Genomic DNA, 18017 nt, shown 5'->3' with positions numbered 1-18017 from the left:
TCTTTTTATTTTCCCTCCTGGTTCCTTGTGCACTACAATTCTACTTAGAAAAAAGAACGTCTGCTTCCAGCAGGAGGCAAATAGATTTCTTGTTTGTTAAAGATGGATCCTTTTGATACATTTTTCTTTGTCAATGTAAGTTGTAGGTAATTGGTTTGGGTATTTCGTTGGGTGTTGTTTCTTTATTTCCCATCGTGGTATGAAGTTATAATGCAGCCCGCTAAAAGTTAGAAAGTACAGGATATATGTCCAATCCTGAAAGCCAGTAGCCAACAAATCGAACAAAGATTCAAAAAAGCAAGATTTAAATTGTATTTTGGGCAGAGTTGCTTTTCAAAGTGAGATGGATGGCGTATAAATTTAACAAAGAAATGAATTCACAGACTATCGTGAAGAAGCCCTGTATATCTTTGTTTTCCTTATCACTGGAAATAATGCTGAACTTTCTTTCCAAATGTTATATATAAGCTCTTGTCTTTTTGTTATTTCTAGATTACAAAACCTTTCTTTGCTGCACTGCCAGATGGGAAGGTACAGCAAAGGATTCTGGGAGTTCTTTTTGACTTACTCCTCAATTGCAAGAATCTACATTGTGCCCAGACAGTCAGCACTGTATTTAAAGGGGTAAGGTAATTTTAATCCTGCTTCCTTTTTCTGGTTATTTGACTATAACGTTCCTTAGAATACAGATAGTTGAACAAACTTCATTGCACTACATTCTTGATTAAATTATTTTTCTATTGACATATAATTTTATGATACCCCTCCTCTCAAAAAGTGCTCTTATTAGCAATCAGACCTCCAAAATACACTTTTCCCAAAACATTCCTACAATATTGGAAACTGCAGTAAACGAATTGTTCTCAGCTGAGAACTACCTGTATTTATTTAATAATAAATAAATAATAAAGAACGGATTACTCATCTGTTTCTGTGTCAACTTTGTATTCTCCCTTAATCACATAGTTTGCTTGCAAGAATTAAGCCATTGTAATCTGATTACTTTTAACAACCATGTTGTGTTCAGTATAAAAGCTAACAAAAACATGTTACAGAGAATTAAAACACACAGTATTTGTAGGAACTGTTTGGAAAATTAGTAATATATCCTAGGATGAGTGCACTGTTTTTATTGAAAACATTATTTTTGTAAACACAAAGAATATTTTCTGATTTTAAGCCAAGAATTGTATCGCATTTTCAGTAAGAAACTGCTGTGGTGCCAAATACAAATGGTCATGCTTTCTGTACCGCTCTACAGACATATCAAATGCTAGTTGACAGAGCATGGCCAAATCATATTCTGCAATTGGGCTGCATATGTACAATACATTTTGATGTGTGGTGTGTTAAAATCTTTAAAACAAAATTTAACATATTGTTTAGATATCAGTAGATGCCGAACAGATTAGTGTCGAACTGGAACCTCAACCTAAGGTCAAGACTGTTGCTACAGTTCACCAGACAAGAAGGCAGAAAACACAACAGCAGAGGTAAAATGGGTGGGAAATACAAGTGCCTTATATGCTATACTGCAGGGATCCCCAAAACATGGCAGCTTCAAGACTTATGGACTAAAACTCCCAGAATTCTCCAGCCAGCATACCTGGCTGGAGAATTCTGGGAGTTGAAGTCCACAAGTTTTAAAATTGCCAAGTTTGAAGACCTATGCTATAATGGAAGAGGTTTTAAAAATGGAGAATTAAAAGATTTGGAAGCCAAGCAGCTTAAAAACATAAAATAATAATTCATTAAGTGAACAATTCAAGCTATGGCATTTCCATGAGTCTACATGTGAAATAAAATTGGTTACACTGACATTTTATATGAATGCAAATTATATTCATTGGATTCTATTAGTTTTGGCTAATTGGAACTGAATTTTGTACATGCTTGTGATGCAAAATAATGAAGCTAATTTCTGTGATTAAATGGGGAAAGACAGAGTTAACCAAAGAGAATTGGAATAACATGAAAAGAAATGATTAGATTAGATTAGATTTATTGGATTTATATGCCGCCCCTCTCCGCAAACTCGGGGCGGCTCACAACAAAGTAAAAACAATACATAATAACAAATCCAATACCCACTAATCCAATTACAATGTTAAGCTAAAAAATTCATAAAAAACAGCCCCAGAATATTAAAAAACAAGCACACAATCAATCTAACACCAAAACAACATGGGCAAGGGGGAGATGTTTCAGTTCCCCCATGCCTGACGGCAGAGGTGGGTTTTAAGGAGTTTGCGAAAGGCAAGGAGGATGGGGGCAATCCTAATCTCAGGGAGGAGTTGGTTCCAGAGGGTCGGAGCCGCCACAGAGAAGGCTCTTCCCCTGGGTCCCGCCAGACGACATTGTTTAGTCGACGGGACCCGGAGAAGGCCAACTCTGTGGGACCGAACCGGTCGCTGGGATTCGTGCGGCAGAAGGCGGTCCCAGAGATATTCTGGTCCGGTGCCATGAAGGGCTTTATAGGTCATAACCAACACTTTGAATTGTGACCGGAAACTGATCGGCAACCAAAGCAGACTGCAGAGTGTTGGAGTGATATGGGCATACTTAGAGAAGCCCATAATTGCTCTCGCAGCTGCATTCTGCACGATCTGAAGTTTCCGAACACTTTTCAAAGGTAGCCCCATGTAGAGAGCGTTACAGTAGTCGAGCCTCGAGGTGATGAGGGCATGAGTGACTGTGAGCAATGACTCCCGGTCCAAATAGGGCCGCAACTGGCGCACCAGGCGAACCTGGGCAAACGCTCCCCTCGCCAAAGCTGAAAGATGTTTCTCTAATGTGAGCTGTGGATCGAGGAGGACGCCCAAGTTGCGGACCCTCTCTGAGGGGGTCAATAATTCCCCCCCAAGGGTAATGGATGGACAGATAGAATTGTCCTTGGGAGGCAAGACCCACAGCCACTCCATCTTGTCTGGATTGAGTTTGAGTTTGTTGACACCCATCCAGGCCCCAACAGCCTCCAGGCACCGGCACATCACTTCCACTGCTTCGTTGACTGGGCATGGGGTGGAGATGTATAACTGGGTATCATCGGCGTATTGATGATACCTCACCCCATGTCCATGGATGATCTCGCCCAGCGGTTTCATGTAGATATTAAATAGCAGGGGGGAGAGGACCGACCCCTGAGGTACCCACAAGGGAGAGACCTCGAGGTCGACCTCTGACCCCCCACTAACACCGACTGCGACCGACCGGAGAGGTAGGAGGAGAACCACTGGAGAACAGTGCCTCCCACTCCCAACCCCTCCAGCCGGTGCAGACGGATACCATGGTCGATGGTATCGAAAGCCGCTGAGAGGTCAAGGAGCACCAGGACAGAGTACAAGCCTCTGTCCCGGGCCCGCCAGAGATCACCCATCAACGCAACCAAAGCAGTTTCCGTGCTGTAGCCGGGCCTGAATCCAGACTGTTGAGGACCTAGATAATCGGCTTCTTCCAAGGACCGCTGGAGTTGAAGCACCACCACCTTCTCAACAACCTTCCCCATAAAGGGAAGGTTGGAGACTGGACGGTAGTTATTGAGCACGGCTGGGTCCAGGAAAGGCTTCTTGAGGAGTAGGCGCACAAGTGCCTCCTTATAAAGGGCCGGAAAGGACCCCCTCCCCAAGGAGGCGTTGACAATCTCCTGGACCCAGCTCCGTGTCACCTCCCGACTGGCCGAAACCAGCCAAGAGGGACACGGATCCAGTAAACAGGTGGCGGAACTCACAGCTCCAATGGCCTTGTCCACTTCATCAGGTGACACCAAGTCAAACTCCGCCCAGACAGGTGGACAAAGACGTTTAGCCCCAGTCACCTCGACTGACTCGTTGTCAGTTGACTCTGTTTTACAATTGGAGTCGAGGTCCGCCCGGATCCGAGCGATTTTATCAGCGAAAAACGTGTTAAAATCCTCAGCATTACTCTGCAAGGGCTCCCCAACTCCCCCCTGATTAAGAAGGGAGCGGGTTACCCTAAACAGAGCAGCTGGGTGGGATTCCGCTGATGCAATCAAAGCGGCATGATACGCGCATCTTGCCGCCTTGAGCGCCACTTTGTAAGTCTTAATATGAGCTCTTACAAGTGTTCGATCGGATTCAGACTTACTCTTCCTCCATCGCTTCTCCAGACGTCTCTTCTGGCGCTTCAACTCCCGGAGCTCCTCGTTCTACCATGGAGCTCTACGGGGTCTATGTTGGGTTATTTATTTTATACTTTAATTTAATTATTTATATTTGTAATTCTGTATGTATATGACATTAGGAAAAATTCAGTGCTTCTGAATTATAGAGTTAGAACTAGAAGTCCTGTCTGAATTCCTCAAAAATTTCTATCAGAATAGACATTGCTAGGTTAAATAGCCAAAAGCAAGAGAACTAAGAAGTTAAACAAAGAGAGAACAAAAACAGAAGTCATCAACATATATGGTAAGCTAAGGAATGGAAAGATTTAAAAGGACATATGAATTAACTAACCTTTAATAGCTGTATTTTGTTGATGATTCTTTGGCTCTTTGTAGAATCTGACAGAAATAGTTGCTCTGCAAAAAAAAAAAAAAACCTGATATTTTTATAGAAGGAAATAAGTTGACTTTCTTCTGCTTTTGATCATCCAGGAAAGTCCAAGATCAAGAATGTGTACAAGAAGAAAGCATGAATTGGCAAAGAGTTACGATTATCCTAGAACTGCTGCAGCACAAAAAGAAGCTCAAACAGCCTCAGGCTCTGATACCTACCCTCTTCAATTTGCTATCTAGGTAATTTTACTTTGGAGAGCAGTTCTAAATCTTGTAATTTCTTAACCATAATTGAGTTCACTCCAGCCATTAAACATTGAGGATTGGCTGACTCTGGAAAACACATATCTCGCCCATGGGAGAAAGGAGATCCAAAATAGGATAACCCATTAGATTTCGGCGTTATCAAAACGACTCGGCTCTTCTGTCCTCCATTCTGTGCTACAGCTTAGTTGTGTCCAATCTCTCTTTACGTGGCCAAGCCATAAACCTGGATTTGGTCACTGTGAAAGTGTGGACCTTTGAGATGTTCCATTCAGGTCCTCAAAGCATGATTTCCACTTGCTGCCCCACTGCTAAATATTCTTCAGCTTCATCATGTTGCCTCTAGCTAGGTTGATTCCTCAAGAGCCTTGCAGTTCTTTTCCTGTCTTTAACGTGTTCCCTTGAGGATTTCGCCAAATAAGGAATTGGGGGGGGGCAGTGAAGGGCCGCTCATCCTCGGTGCTACTGGTGGGCCCTACGAGGTTGTCACGGACACGTCCAGCAGGCACGAGGGTGTCCATCGGTGCGAAATTTGGCTTCTGCACATGCTCACGTGAGGATTATTATTATTATTATTATTATTATTATTATTATTATTATTATTTATTAGATTTGTATGCCGCCCCTCTCCGCAGACTCAGGGCAGCTCACAGCAGTGATAAAACAGTATACAATGACAAATCTAATATTAAGTCTAAAATCACAATTTTACATTTAAACCTAAAAAAACCCTTATATAAAAACATACACACAGACATTCCATACATAAAACTACATAGGCAAGGGGAGATGTCTCAGTTCCCCCATGCCTGACGTCAGAGGTGGGTTTTAAGAAGTTTACGAAAGGCAAGGAGGGTGGGAGCAGTCCTGATCTCCGGGGGGGAGCTGGTTCCAGGGGTTGGGGCCGCCACAGAGAAGGCTCTTCCCCTGGGTCCCGCCAGCCGACATTGTTTAGTCGATGGGACCCGGAGAAGGCCAACTCTGTGGGACCTAACCGGTCGCTGGGATTCGTGCGGCAGAAGGCGGTCTCACAAGATTTTGGTGATTTGCACCAATATTTTTCCTTCCGCACATGCGCAGAAGCAAAAAATTGCCAAAATCACAAGATTTCACTTGCTGCACATGCACAGAAGCCAAATATAGCGCGGCAGCGTGCGGGCATTGGGGGCTGCTGCTATCACGGGGGGGGGGGGGGAAGGAACTTGGAATGTAATGTAATATTGTCATTGTGTTATAGAACTGTCTTATAGAACACCCTTCAGAACTGCTGTTTTTAGCTATCAGCGTGGAACATTACGTTTCATCATCTATTTCTCCCAAAATAGCCTATCTCCTTTCTGAAATTTCCAGGTGTCTAGAACCGACTGCAGGGGACGAAAATCTAGAATACACAAAACAACTAATCCTTGGTGGGTTGTTAAACATTTGTCAGAAGCTGTCCCCAGATAACAACAGGATAAAGGCAGGTAAAGTGATAACCAAAGTTAATTTCATTTGGGATATTTGGCAGTGTCCCCCCGGGGTTTGTATCCCTAAGTGGGATGAAAGCACTGTAAGCCTTTATGTTTTCAGGTCTCCTGGATGAAGATAAATTCAACGTGGAACTGATTGTTCAGTGCATCCGGGTCTCAGAAATGCCACAGACCCATCACCACGCACTGCTCTTGCTGGGGGCCGCAGCTGGAATGTTTCCTGTGAGTTCATTGGAACACATGTTGGGGGAGGGGGGAGAAGGAAGCTCATCCAAGTTTCTAAAAAGTATCACATTTTAGGTGCCTTTTCAGCTCTGATGCAGGCATTTTGGGGGAGGCTGTTAATCTTTCCAGATTCATGTGAGGCAGAAGACGGTCCTTTAAATAATATGGTCCTAAGCTATGTAGGGCTTTATAGGTAATAGGTTTGCCTGTATATAGACAAGAATTGGGGAGTTCCTTCAACAGTATTAAACAGCAAATGATCCACTGCTTTAAAGAAAATTGTTCTGAGAGAAACTGCACTGCAAGAATAAAAGCTTGGGGAAAAATTGAAAATTAATTGGTGGTAGACCCAGGAGACAAAGCTAGGTTTATTTATTTGTTTTATTATTTATTTGTTTGTTTTGTCAAGTACATATTGGTATTATACAAGATATAATATTTATATACATGATACTAGTAAAAGAGAAACATTAGGACAGTCTAATGCAGTCTAGTGCACTTATGCACGCCCCTTACTGACCTCTTAGGAATCGGGAGAGATCAACAGTAGATAATCTAAGGGTAAAGTTTTTGGGATTAGATGATGATACTACAGAATCCGGTAGTTTGGAAGAGGCAACATTAGACTAGTAACATATAACCAGAGTAAAGAGTCACGTGTATAGAAATAATATAAAACTAATGATTTTAGAAGGGGCATTGGTAGCTTAAAAATGTATGGAATATGTTATCAGTCTGTTAAATATGAGATGAATTAGGATAAGAATCACTCAAGGAGAGGTAAAGAGGGAGACAGGAAATAGAAAGGTTAAGGGAAGTAGGAGAGAAGGAGTAAGAAGGTAGAAGAAGGAGATGGAGATAGAGGGAGGTGAATGTAATGGAACGAAGAAAAACAGACTGATGAACGGGAGTTTTAAAAAGTGCAAAATAGAACATTGATCTTTGATGGAATAAAAATGTGTAAATGTGTAGGTTATTGACATATTTTAAAGTATGTGTATTGATATATAAATCGAAAGTGGAGAAAAAATAATAAAAAATTACAAAAAAAAGAAATGCTTAAACCCAAGGGCTAAATTATTGCAGGAATAATGGCTTTCTTTTGTGCAGGATAAAGTGCTACACAATATCATGCCCATTTTTACATTCATGGGAGCCAATGTCATGCGCCTGGATGATGCGTACAGTTTCCAGGTGATTAACAAGACAGTGAAGATGGTCATTCCGGCTCTCATACAGGTGAGAATTCATTTAAACTGGGTCACTGAAATAGAATGCAGGTGACTTATGAACACAGTGAAGGCCAAAATTAATTAAGCCCCAACAATCTGGGTCCTCATTTTACCAATCTTGGAAGGATGGATGGATTTTTATTTATTTATTTATTTGTTGTTGTTGTTGTTGTTGTTGTTATTAGTATTATTATTATTATTATTATTATTAGCTTCTGCTTCATTCAAACAAACTCTTGTCTCTTTTTCCTTTATTTAGCCTTTGGTTGTATGTATAACCTGTTCCTTTTTTTCTTTCCTTTTTAAATTTTCCTTGTAGGCGGAGGAGGATGGTAGGTCTTCTGGAACTGCAGGGAACATGGAAGGAGTTGTGATTAAAATAATCCGAGTTTTTGTGGATGCCTTACCACATGTACCAGAGCATCGGCGTCTCCCAATTCTAGAGCAACTTATAAATACTTTAGGGGCGGAGCGATTTCTGTGGATTCTTTTAGTACTGTTGTTTGAACAACATGTGACCAAATCTGGGGCTGCAGTAGCCAGTGGGGAGAAGGTAAGTAAAGAGTTTTAAAGAGTATTTTGTCTTCAAAAATGCATGAGTCGCTGTGTAGAATGTTGCAATATGATGCATAAATATATGGCCATTTTATAATATTGTTTTCTTCATCTTGCTATTTGCACAGGATATTGTTTTGGAAACTGATACGGAGTTCTGGATTTCTGTATGTTGTGAATTTAGTCTAATTGAACAGTTGCAAAGTTTAATAAAACTACTCAACTATTTAACCAACCTGCCAGAGAACAAAGAAGGTAATTGTCAGCAATGAAACTGAAAAAAGCTTGTTTGTGAGGTTCGTAATTAGGTTTAGTGCTCTTTTATCCAGAGTTGGTCCCAAAACACAGTGCAGAAAATGGCACCTCACCTAGTCAGAGTTTCCCAAATCAAGATAGTTATTTGAGCATATAAAGAAGAAGAAGATCCTCTAAAAAAATCTCCATTCTGGCAGTAGTGATAGATGAAATATTATTTCAGTGTGCTAAAAATCTGCCTGAATCAGTCCCCTCACTACACAAAATTAGAGCAAAAGTTGTTCTATTTCTTCAGGAATGGTCCAATTTATGCAACATGCTGCACTGCTTTAAGGCATAGGTGTGAGTAAATGCAGTAAGTGCAGTGATGGGCTGCTGGTCCCACAGGCGGGGGAGGGCAGTGGCAGTACAGTGGAACCCCGACATAAGAGCTGCTCGACTTAAGAGCTACTCGAGATAAGAGCTGGGAGAGGAGAGACATTTTTTTATTTTATTTTATTTATTACTTGGATTTGTATGCCGCCCCTCTCCGCGATACGAACCGAGAAGAGCCGGGCTGGCTTACTTTCCTTCCTTCCCGCGCTGATGCAGAGCCACTCGAACAAAGCGTCGCGCCCCTCTGATGCTTTCGGCGGCTTCCGAAGCGACGCTGGGCTCTTTTGCCGCCAAAAGCGTCAGGGGGGCGTGACGCTTTGTTCGAGTGGCTCTGCATCAGCACGGGAAGGAAGGAAAGTAAGCCAGCCCGGCTCTTCTCGGCTCGTATCCCGGCACTTGGTGAGTGGAGAGGCGGTCGCCTCCCCTGCCGCCCCACTCTGGGGGTCCTTGGCTTCTGCTGGGGGTGGGGGATCCGAACGCTGTTTTGAATTTCACATTCCGAGTGGCCCAAACGCCAAAGGCGAACTTCCGCACCTCAGGAGTTAGCTCGCAAACGGCGAGGCTGTTTTAAAACATCGCTGCCGGCCTGGGGGGGGAGAGGGAGAGGGGGGAGAGAAAGAGAGAGGGAGAAAGAGAGAGGGAAAGGGGGGGAGAGGGGGGAGAGAAAGAGAGAGGGATAGAAAGAGAGAGAGAGTGAGAGATGCTCGGTGAGCCTTTCTTTGAAGTTGCCTTTCTTTCTTTCTTTCTTTCTTTCTTTCTCTCTCTCTTTCTTTTTCTCTCTTGCTCTCTTGCTCTTTCATTCTTTTTTCTTTCTCTTTCTTTCTTTCTTTCTTTCTCTTTCTTTCTTTCTCTTGCTTTCTTTCTTTCTCTTGCTTTCTCTCCTTCCTTCCCTCCTTCCATTTCTTTCATTCTCCCTCTCTATTTTTATTTCTCTTTCATTTTCTTTCTTTCTCTCTTGCTTGCTTTCTTTCTTGCTCTTTTTCTTTCTCTCTTTTACCTTCCCTTCCTCTATTTCTTGCTTTCCTTTTCCTTCCTCCCTTCTTTCCTCCCTCTACAGGATTGGGTGGCAGTGAAGTTACTCTCCCCTTTCATAAGTTTCCTTGCTTCCTTCCTCTGTTCCTGTCCCTTCACCCTTTCTTTCTTCCTTTCTTCCTTCCTTCCTTTCTTTCTTTCCTTCCTTCCTTCCTTTCCTCCCTCCATTTCTTGCTTTCCTTTTCCCTCCTCCCTTCTTTCCTCCCTCTACAGGATTGGGTGGCAGTGAAGTTGAATAAATAACTACAGTTTAATGAATAAAAATAAAAGTTTGCCATGTTGATTGTTTTGGGTAAAAAGAGGAAGGGAAGGAAAGCTCTCAGCTTATCATCTTATTAATAAGTAAAGTTACATTTATTCTTGCAATGTCTTTTTGCATAATTTAGACTAACTTTGTGAGTTTTTTGAGGGCTGGAACCAATTAAAATTATTTACATTAATTCCTATGGGGAAAAGTCGTTCGAGATAAGAGCTGCTCGACTTAAGAGCGCAGGTCCGGAACGAATTAAACTCGTATCTCGAGGTACCACTGTAGTAGGTTTATGCACTATTTATTGAATACTTAATAGTTTTCTTATTGTCCTTCCTTCTCTAGTACCTTAGTATGATCCTTAATTACTTTTAAAATAGGAAATAATTAAATATGTTTTTACCCATAAACGCTTTAATCGTTTTAATCATTATCTAGAACTGAATGTTTATAGCAATTGAAGAAAATTGAGCAACTTGCCTAATCTGTTATCCTACTGAACCTTGTGGGTTCAGTACAAAACCTTAAAATGTTACCGTGCTCTTCAACAAATAGTGTTGTCTATCATTTGTCCTTTTTGTGGCTATTCAAATAATGTGACTTAATCAACTGAAAAAGAGTCCAAGCACCTATTTGAAAATTTATTTTCGTTAGTAAGCCACTCCCACCCAGTTACATGACCTTTAAGCCACCCCCATTCATATGATTGTCAAGCCACTCCCACCTGGTCACAAGGCGGGCAAACTTCTACCCAGTCACATGACCATCAAGCCACACCCACACAATAAGCTACGCCCACAGTGCAGCAGTAGAAAATTTTGCAGCCCTTCACTGAGTAAACGCCACTTTTAATTGGATTTATAATATCTACCTAGATTTATTTATTTATTTATTTACTTACTTATTTAAAGAATTATTAATGTGGCTTGGGGATCTATTTTTTGCAGATGACCCTGGACAAAAGAAGTCAAGGCCACTCAGGACACAGTCCTACAGTCAAGAAACAGAACTCTTTGATGTGGAGTCTCATTCTGGCAAGCAGTTGAGGCATTTGAAATTCCTGGCAGTCTCTTTCATGTCGCAGCTTCTGGCTTCACACAGTTTTGTAAAAAAAGTGAGTTGGATTTATCCTTGCCCAGAATCGATAGACTCCTATTACATGTTGAGAATCTGTAATTTCCATGAACTGGGGCAAGTTGCAGAAACGTCGCTTCTGGCTTCAGTTAGTGTAATTATAAACATTCCTGAAATCAAGTGCAAAGTGAAATAGCATTCCATGTTATTTTAATAGTTTTTTAAACAGGGGTTTTAAAAGAATGTTTCTGCAGTAGAATTCTATTTTTCTATAAAGTCTGCTCATAATATCATTGATTAGATATCTTGGCAAAAGAAACCAAGGGTTGGAATAAGTTTAAACCACAGTGAATTTTTGTTTCTAGTCTTGGAAGAAGCCAGAGGCAAATGTATATACATATTGTGATTGACAGTTGAACATTCCGTCCATGTCCATGTTGTACATCTCTGCCAAAATAGTGTAACAAAAGCAGAATTGTTTTTAGGTTTGTGATTAGGGCTAGCTTATCAATAATTAGGATAAACCTATTTAAATACATTTTTAAAATGCAATTGTGGTTAAGAGAAACCTTCAGAAATCTAGCCCTACCTGCTTCGAACTCCTGCCCTATCTGCTGCAACCTTTGCCCCCCCCCCAAAAAAAATTGACATGCTCCTCCCAGCTACGATATTCCGTTGGGACAGATTTGATTGGCTTTTGTATTGAAGTGGCTTCTGATACTAAGAATAGTAAGCATTGTGGAAACAATTTTCAGGTGCAAATTTGAAAAGCAAACTTCCAGTTGGAGCTCTACCTGTTGCTGTCCCTTGAAAAAAATTATTGAAAACTCATAAATGCAAGTTCCTTGAGTATTTTTATCCAGCTCTAATTACTGTTGGAGAATTTGACCTCTGCTTTGGAATTCTAAATACCAAAGAGACTTTTCAAGGCTGTGTTTTCACTAGTTAGGAACTTAGAGAACCATTAGTCAAACCATTAGCCAGTTCCCCTTAATCCTGTTTGTTATGCAGGTGGCAGCATGACAGTCCTAAATATGAAAAGGATGAATATTTTAAAAGAACTAAATGCCATGTATGAATTGGTGTATGGCTACAGTAGAAGCAAGAATTGAAAAGGACGGAGAAATAGTGAATAGGCATAGATTAACTTTATCCAAATAAATTTCTTTTTCTCTCGTCCAATTTCTTTTGCTCAGTTCTTATTTTGTCGGACTTTAATATTGGTTATATTGAAAGGAAAGAGCCTGGTGAATATGTACATAATAATAAAAAGTATGGCTTCTTCAGGATTCTGAACGACACCAATTCTTTTAGTGTAAAATTGAAATTCCAGGCAAAATAGCCATGAAGATTTTATCTGCTAATACTATTACCGTAATAAAATGTTAATAGACCTCATAGTTCATCCACCTGAATTTAATTCCCATTAACACAGTGCCTCTCAATTATTTTATGTTACGCCCCACCCCCTGCCCCTCCCGGAAGAAGTAAACATTTCACGTGCCCCCAGCTCTTTGCTGGCACGCATCTTGCAGCCCGCCCAACCTGCCACCACCAAATTACGCCCCACCGCAAGATGTGTGTCCTACCTGACAATTGGAACGTTACCTCCGTCACGTTCCTTGGCATTGTGTCCAGGGCAACCTGTTCTAAAAGAAAATGTCTCACAAGTTAGAGAAGTTTGATTGAACTTGCAAGATTTTTTTTTAGAACTGGCTGCCCTAGCTATAACGCTGAGAAACGTGACGGAGATACTGGTATAAGTGTCAAGTTGGACGCACATCCTATTCTCTGCGGCAAAAAAAGCACTTTCCCTGGGGTCAAAGGACCCTCCCTGGCATTGCACCGCCCCACCCCCCTGGGGGGGCACTCAACTATTTGAAAAGCACTGTATTAACATGACATGGACCTTGTAAGTGTTTTTTTTCCTTTATCCACTAGGTAGTTGAATGTGAAGATTCTGAAGAGTTAAAGGAACTTGAACAGAAGTAGGTTTGTGGGTTGTTTTTTGTTGAATATTTTAATTAAGAATACAAGTAAGCTGTGTAAGGAGATTTTGAGAAACATTACTTTACATCTCTTACCAGATGAGAAATTAACTATATCTATCTATCTATCTATCTATCTATCTATCTATCTATCTATCTATCTATCTATCTATCAATCTATCTATCTATCTATCTATCTATCAATCAATCAATCAATCAATCAATCAATCAATCAATCATCTCTCTGCCTGAAACTACAGCCTATTAAAGGATATAACATTAATTCAACAGAAGGTGATAGACAGAAGTCACACCTAAGAAAACCTGAAACAGGGCAAGGACAATTTCAAAACAAATCAGGCTGATCTGTGAACATTGTGTTAACACTATTTTTTGCAGAGTTTCCAAAGAAAGAAGTTGTAAAATTAATGCTGGGCCCATACCTTTATAGGATGGGATCCTGTCTTTAATTGTTTAGAGTAGTCACTAAAGTCAGTACTGACTTTAAAATTATGCGAGCATAAAATAATACTAGTTTTTCAGCTAACATTTCTGACTAATGGAGCATCTACTAATGAATGTTGGGGCAAATTGCAAGGATAATATGGAATTCTACCTTGATATCATCACCATGACGATGATGATAAAGTTTAATCTAGTGGCATGCCCACGTGGCCTATTTCCTGTGGATAAATGGTTTCATTTTTAGATTCTCTGACTTTTATTCTAATTAATTGATGCAGTCAGCCATTCACTATGGTTGTTTTTCTAGGTTGTTGGAAAAAATTCTTTGCTACATAAATGCAGTGGCACAATCGATAGAAAAAAATGCCAACACTTTGACAGCCAAATTCTGGAAGGTGTTGCTTAACAAATCATATGAACTACTGGATAAAGTAAGTCTTATTCTATTTGTCAGTAAAGTGACATCTTGAAGCTTTATGATTTTGATATAAAAATGGGGTTTGTTTATTTATTTATTTATTTTATTTTGTCAAGTATTTATTAGATAACAGAGGTATAAACATAGCTATTGATACATGAAATGGATACGAATAAAAGGAGACATTAAGACAGGGATGTTGGTGCACTTATGCACGTCCCTTGCAGACCTCTTAGTAATGGGATGAGGTCAACAGTCTAGTCTAAGGTTAAGATTTTGGGGATTTGGGGAAGAAACTACAGGCATTCTAAACCTGTATTCTAAACCACCAGACAATCCAGGCAAAAATCTTAGTTAAGAACATAAGAAGAGCCATGCTGAATCAGGCCAAAGCCCATCGAGTCCAGCATTCTGTGTCACACAGTGGCCCACCAATTGTCCATGGGGATCTTAAGTAAAAAGAGAAGGCATTATCCTCCCTTTCCCTTGACCCCCAACAAATGGTATTCAAGGGAATCCTGCCTGCTTCAACCAACATAGAGGCTTCACATGGACATCCGTTTCAATAAACACCAATACACTTGGCATCCATGAATCTGTCTAATCCTGCCTTGAAGCTATCAAGGCTGACAGCCGTCATGACCTCTTCTGGAAGTGAATTCCATAGTTGCTTAAGATATCTGCTTATCACAGATTTGCCTAGCAAATTAATTCCAGTAATAATAATTTACAGTTACAGTGGTACCTCGGTTCTCAAATGCCTCGGTTTTCATACATTTCGGATTTCAAACAAAATTTTCTGCAAAAATTTGCTTCGGTATCCAAACAAAAATTCGGATACTGAACAGATAATTTTGTTTAGAATCCGAAATGTAAGATCTGAGGGGACGAGGTGAGAGGGAATGGGAGTCGGAATCCCGACACACCCCTCCTGGCTGCCCTCTTAACAGCCTCCCAGTCTCTACCTTGTAACTGCTCCAAGCTGCAGGAAGGGTAGGGCTGGCTTCAATACCGGCAGCTTTGGGGGGCTCCTTTCCTCAGCGGTTCAGTTCAGTTCCTCCAGGCAGCTGCACCAACTTTTTCTTTCCCGGCGGCGGCAGCTCTGGCGGCTTCCCTACGAGGAGGAGCAGCGTCAGGAACGTCATGTGATGAAGGTAAGCCGCCGGAGCCGTCGCTGCCAGGAAGGAAAAAGTTGGTGCAGCTGCCTGGAAGTACCGAACTGAACCGCTGAGGAAAGGAGCCCCCCAAACCTGCCGGTATTGCAGCCAGCCCTACCCTTCCTGCAGCTTGGAGCAATTACAAGGTAGAGACTGGGAGGCTGTTAAGAGGGCGACCAGGAGGGGCGTGTCGGGATTCCGACTCCCATTCCCTCTCACCCCGTCCCCTCAGATCCTTATCCCATAGGAAATAGAGGAAATACTGTAGATTTAATTGGTTCCCAGCAAGTCAATGGGCTGGGAACCAATTAAATCCATTTCCATTATTTCCTATGGGATAAATTAATTCGGTTCTCAACCAAATCGGTTCTCAACCACACTTCTGGAACGGATTGTGGTCGAGAACCGAGGTACCACTGTATCTGGGAAATTTGTATGAATAAAAATAATAATGCAATACAGATTTAAAAACACAAAGTGTAAAAAAAAATAGAGAATATTAATCTATGATATTTGGAAAAAGTGAAGCAAGCACATAGAAAGGCTTCACCTTGAAAGGAGAAGACTGACAGAAAACACGATAGAAATTTGGCTTCCCTGAAAGATGAGGAAGCTATCTGAAAGACGTCTCTTCCTGGTTTCATCTACCCAACCCACTAGAGCAGGGAGGCAAGGAATATTGCAGGCCCTGTCTTTAAAAAGGTGCATCTGGTGAGATCCAGAAGAATAGCCATTTCCATAGTGGCTCTCTCCCTTTGGATCATCATCCTCATAGAGAGTCCTGGTTCTGCCAATTTGCCAACAGGCCTGGATAACCCTGTGTGGGATGGAATCCATCAAGTGACTTGTTTGATTGTGTGTTGTCACGGGTGTGAAGGTGTTACTGTTTTCATTTTATATTGCAAACCACTAGAGCAGAGGTGGGCTGCTAAGGTGGAAGGGTGACGTGTGCTCGTCCCTGTGATAGAAACATAGAAGATTGACGGCAGAAAAAGACCTCATGGTCCATCTAGTCTGCCCTTATACTATTTCTTGTATTTTATCTTAGGATATATGTTTATACCAGGCATGTTTAGATTCAGTTACTGTGGATTTACCAACCGCGTCTGCTGGAAGTTTGTTCCAAGCATCTACTACTCTTTCAGTAAAATAATATTTTCTCACATTACTTCTAATCTTTCTCCCAACTAACCTCAGATTGTGCCCCCCTTGTTCTTGTGTTCACTTTCCTATTGAAAACACTTCCCTCTTGAACCTTATTTAACCCTTTAACATTGATTCTGAGTGCTAGCGCAATTCTGCTACTGCACCTGCTTCCACCCACATGCGGAAGCAAAAAACCCGCACTGAAACGCAGGCGCAGCTGCGTCTCCACGTGTGGTTCTGCTACCTGCGCAGGTGTAGTAGCAGAATTGCGCTGGAGTCCGCTAGCACTCAGAGCCACGGGGGAGAGCACACGTCACCGTTCCAACTTAGCAGCCCACCTCTGCACTAGAGTCACCCCACTTGAGAGTGCATGAGGTAGAAACAAAGAAGGGTGGCTGGATTAGTTTTCCCATCTAAATGCTACTTTTCTTTTAGTATTAATTTTTTTAAAAAAAATTGTTCCTGTGTTTCCTTTCTAGATCAATTCCTTAATTCCAACAGAAACCTTTATTCCCGTCCTCAGGGGCCTGATGATCAATCAGTTGCCCTCAGTGAGACGTAAAGCCATGGACCTCCTCAACAATAAACTGCAACAGAACACACAATGGAAACAAAACCAAGTAAGCAATGTTCCTTATTGTCCCTCTTGCCATATAGTATTTATTTATTTAATTTGACTTCTATGCTTCCCAATTCCATAGAAACATAGAAGATTGACGGCAGAAAAAGACCTCAAGATCCATCTAGTCTGCCCTTATACTATTTCCTGTATTTTATCTTAGGATGGATATATGTTTATCCCAGGCAGGTTTAAATTCAGTTACTGTGGATTTACCAACCACGTCTGCTGGAAGTTTGTTCCAAGGATCTACTACTCTTTCAGTAAAATAATATTTTCTCATGTTGCTTTTGATCTTTCCCCCAACTAATTCTGAAGGACTCAGGGCGGCATAGTAGTAGCCCTTTGTGCTACATAGCATCCTAACGGCAATGGGAAAAAGTTCAGCCTTGCCCTTTAAATATAGTACTTAAATCAGTGGTTCTCAACCTTTCTAATGCCGCGACCCCTTAATACAATTCTTCATGTGTTAGTGACCCCCAACCATAAGTCTAGCGCCAATTCTGCCAACAGAGCTTTAAGCTGATTGGTAGGAAGATCAGAGGGACACCCCTACTGTAAATGCCTGATTGGTCGGAGTGTAAAAATATGTTCCAAGGGGCCAGAATAGAAGCTTTAGTTCCTAACACCAGGGAAACTTTGTCTTTTCCCATGGTCTTAGGCAACCCCTGTGAGACGGTCGTTCGACCCCCAAAGGGGTCCTGACCCCCAGGTTGAGAACCACTGACTTAAATAAAGAAGTACTGGATCTGAAACCCTGTACTTGCTCTGAGTCTAATTAATAATAATTGATGATGATGATGATGATGATGACGATAATGATAATAATAATAATAATAATAATAATAATAATAATAATAATAATATCAGGAAATCTTCTGCTGTATGCTTGTTTGGATTGCAAGATCAGGATGTTGGCTTAGATGTTCCACCCTGTAACCTTCCCATGAATGGTCCCACATCATTTTGTCCTTTCA

The 18017-nt window shown here is 41.3% G+C and overlaps 1 protein-coding gene across 1 annotated transcript in view; it reads left to right on the top strand.

Annotated features, from left to right (window-relative positions):
- HEATR1 (HEAT repeat containing 1) overlaps nucleotides 1-18017 on the top strand; it is a 65295-nt gene that overhangs the window by 31083 nt on the left and 16195 nt on the right. Inside the window, exons 24-35 of the mRNA XM_070733997.1 lie at nucleotides 493-624; nucleotides 1387-1493; nucleotides 4613-4753; nucleotides 6128-6243; nucleotides 6350-6471; nucleotides 7585-7713; nucleotides 8026-8259; nucleotides 8390-8516; nucleotides 11121-11287; nucleotides 13189-13235; nucleotides 14008-14131; nucleotides 16901-17041. Of these exons, the coding sequence (XP_070590098.1) occupies nucleotides 493-624; nucleotides 1387-1493; nucleotides 4613-4753; nucleotides 6128-6243; nucleotides 6350-6471; nucleotides 7585-7713; nucleotides 8026-8259; nucleotides 8390-8516; nucleotides 11121-11287; nucleotides 13189-13235; nucleotides 14008-14131; nucleotides 16901-17041 (1587 nt within the window). The remainder of the gene's footprint in view (nucleotides 1-492; nucleotides 625-1386; nucleotides 1494-4612; nucleotides 4754-6127; nucleotides 6244-6349; nucleotides 6472-7584; nucleotides 7714-8025; nucleotides 8260-8389; nucleotides 8517-11120; nucleotides 11288-13188; nucleotides 13236-14007; nucleotides 14132-16900; nucleotides 17042-18017) is intronic.

The sequence above is a fragment of the Erythrolamprus reginae genome, chromosome 1 (genome assembly GCF_031021105.1).
Source record: "Erythrolamprus reginae isolate rEryReg1 chromosome 1, rEryReg1.hap1, whole genome shotgun sequence".
NCBI classification, from domain to species: Eukaryota; Metazoa; Chordata; class Lepidosauria; order Squamata; family Dipsadidae; genus Erythrolamprus; species Erythrolamprus reginae.
The sequence above is the reverse complement of the archived record's forward strand: the minus strand, read 5'-3'. Positions and strand labels throughout refer to the sequence as shown.